Raw genomic sequence first — 2,598 nt, forward strand, 5'->3', positions numbered from 1 at the left:
GGGCAGGACAGGGGACAGAGTCCCCTGGAGCCAAGCCCCGATTGCTGCAACCTCCCGGGGCTCCCGGGGGAATCCAGGAGCATTTCCCTGTTCATGTGTGCAAGGAAACGCAACCACTGAGGACGGGGTCCAGCAGAGAGGGTTGGATTGGGACCCCTGTCCCCAGTGCCCAGCTGGAGGAGGCTTTCAGACCGTGAAGCTGAAGGACTGGGGTTTATCCGCAGGCTCTGGCAGTTGAAGGGGGGGGATAGAAAACCAGCGAGAAACAAAGCTCAGTCCCTGTGCCCTGGACGCGGGGAGAGAGCCCCTGCCCTCCCAACGGCCCACGCCACAGCAGGCAAACCTCGAGAAGGAGAAGACACAGAGGTGTTTGAGCTGGGACACTGCTTTTCACACCCTCCCCTTTTATTAACAAAAAGCCCATTTCTGTCCCAGCGATGTCGGTTGTCCCAGTGACCGTCCCAGCCTGGCCCAGGCTGAGTTTTAGCCAGGAAGCTCTGTAAAAGGCAGCCTGTTGCTCCTGCCTGTGCTTTCCCCCGTGCTAGCTTAGCCCCTGGCTCTGCAAGGGCTGGCGAGTGACTAACCTGCAGCAAGCAAGAAGCAGGGAGCTCCTGGCGCTGCTCTGCTCGGTGCTCAAAACCGTGAGACGGTGGGATGTGGGAAGTCCCCGTGAAAGTCCTCCAGGAAGAGCCGCGGCAGCCCCAGAGCAGCGCTGGATGCGTCCTGCCATCCCAGCACAGCACCGAGCTGGCTGCTGGGACAGCCCCCCCGAGCCCCCCAGGAGCTAAACCAGACCCAGGGTCTGCCTCTCCTCCTGCCTCCCACAGAGCTGGGAGGAAGGGGGAGGTGTTGAGCAAGCAGGGGCTTGCATGAGCCCCTAGATCTGAGCCTTAATTAAGGAACCAGCTAATTACAGAACTGAAAACAGGTGATGTGCTTTCACGTGTGCCAGCGTGAGGAACGCGGTGTCTGGGGATCCTGGGGATTTGCTCCTGCTTCATAACCTCACTGCTGCTATCGCTTGTGCCAGACAGACTGATGATCAAGTGAGGATCTGCTGGATTAGGGAGAGGGACAGAAAGGAACCGTCCCTGTCTTCCCCACAAGCACGGCTGGGAGCAGAGAGGGTGACGGGACAGGGTCGGGGAGAGGATCCTCCTCACCCCACTGGGACCCTTAGAAGCACCAGGGAAGCAGCTGTGGGACTAATTGCCCCGGAAAGCTCAAACCCATCACCACTTTCGCCTTTTTTCCAATCTGCTCCTGGAGCAGCTCTCCGTGCTCTCCCCAGGACTGCAGTCGTGTCCCTCTCCCTTTCCCGTGCAGGTATTTGGCCATACGATACCCCCTGCACTCGAGGGAGCTGAGGACGCCCAGGAACGCCCTCACAGCCATCTGCTTCATCTGGGGGCTTTCCTTCATCTTCTCGGGCCCTTACCTCAGCTACTACCAGGAGTTCCAGTTGGCCAACCTCACCGTCTGCCACCCCATCTGGGAGATCTCCCAGCGCAAGGTCATGGACATCTGCACTTTCATCTTCAGCTACATCATCCCAGTGCTGATCCTGAGCCTCACTTACGTGCGGACTATTCGTTACCTGTGGAGGTCTGTAGACCCTCTCCAAGATATGTCGGAGTCCAAGAAGGCCAAGCGAAAGGTCACCAGGATGATCATCATTGTAGCCGTCCTGTTCTGCCTCTGCTGGCTGCCCCATCACCTCGTCATCCTCTGCGTCTGGTTCGGGTACTTCCCCCTCAATCATGCTACGTACGTGCTCCGCATCCTCTCGCATCTCATCTCCTATGCCAACTCCTGCGTGAACCCCATTGTCTACGCCCTGGTCTCCAAACACTTCCGCAAGGGCTTCAGGAAGATCTTCATCTGCCTCTTGCACAAGAAGACAGCCAACAAGGTGCACGTGGCCCAAGTGATGAACACCGCCAGCACGCTGGAGGCAGAGCTCAGCGAGGTGACCCACATCAGCGAAGCCCTGCCCGGCCGCTCCTCCCTGCACTGCAAGGTCCCAGCCCAGCCCTGGGGGGAGGCAGAGCCGCTGGGACATCAGCAGAAAGCAGATGGCTCCTTCATCACCTTCCATGTCACCTAGCAGAGCTCCGTCCCACCCCATGGCTTTGCAGTCTCCCGCAGCATCGCAGGCCTGGGGATGGGCTATGTTTTGGGTTAAAATGCATCAAATTGTACCCTTTTTCATTCAAATGCACCCAGATATCACAACTGTTAAAGCGATGCTGCTGACTACGGACTCAGCCAAGCGACCGACGGCGGACCCAAGGGCAGGATTTGCTTCTGCCAAGCACTTGCTGAGAGCAGAGAAATCAAACCCCCAAATCAACTCTGGTGTGTAATCCCCTGTTCCTCTGTCATGGATGGACTTACACCCTGTTGCATCTATGCCTGGAGCCTACTGAAGGCTCTGGTCCCTCCAGCCAACATAGTGTCTGGCCGGAGTTAGGGGGGTGCACTTCTAGGGACATTTGGGAAGTCTTGGTTCGTTCGTGTTCCAGGGCAATGCTGGCCACAGCCACCTGGGCACAAACCCGGCTCAGGTAGGAAAATCCAGGAGAGAAGTATAGAAAT

The 2,598-nt window shown here is 57.9% G+C and overlaps 1 protein-coding gene across 1 annotated transcript in view; it reads left to right on the forward strand.

Moving 5' to 3' along the window:
* Nucleotides 1-2,107, forward strand: part of LOC104076283 (galanin receptor type 2-like) — a gene marked incomplete at its 5' end in the record, with an annotated part of 2,364 nt that extends 257 nt beyond the window's left edge. The window contains one exon of the mRNA XM_009577102.1: nt 1,327-2,107. Coding sequence (XP_009575397.1) covers nt 1,327-2,107 — 781 coding nt within the window. The remainder of the gene's footprint in view (nt 1-1,326) is intronic.
* Between the last annotated feature and the right edge of the window lie 491 nt (nt 2,108-2,598).

This window comes from Fulmarus glacialis, unplaced genomic scaffold (genome assembly GCF_000690835.1).
Source record: "Fulmarus glacialis isolate BGI_N327 unplaced genomic scaffold, ASM69083v1 scaffold22604, whole genome shotgun sequence".
NCBI classification, from domain to species: Eukaryota; Metazoa; Chordata; class Aves; order Procellariiformes; family Procellariidae; genus Fulmarus; species Fulmarus glacialis.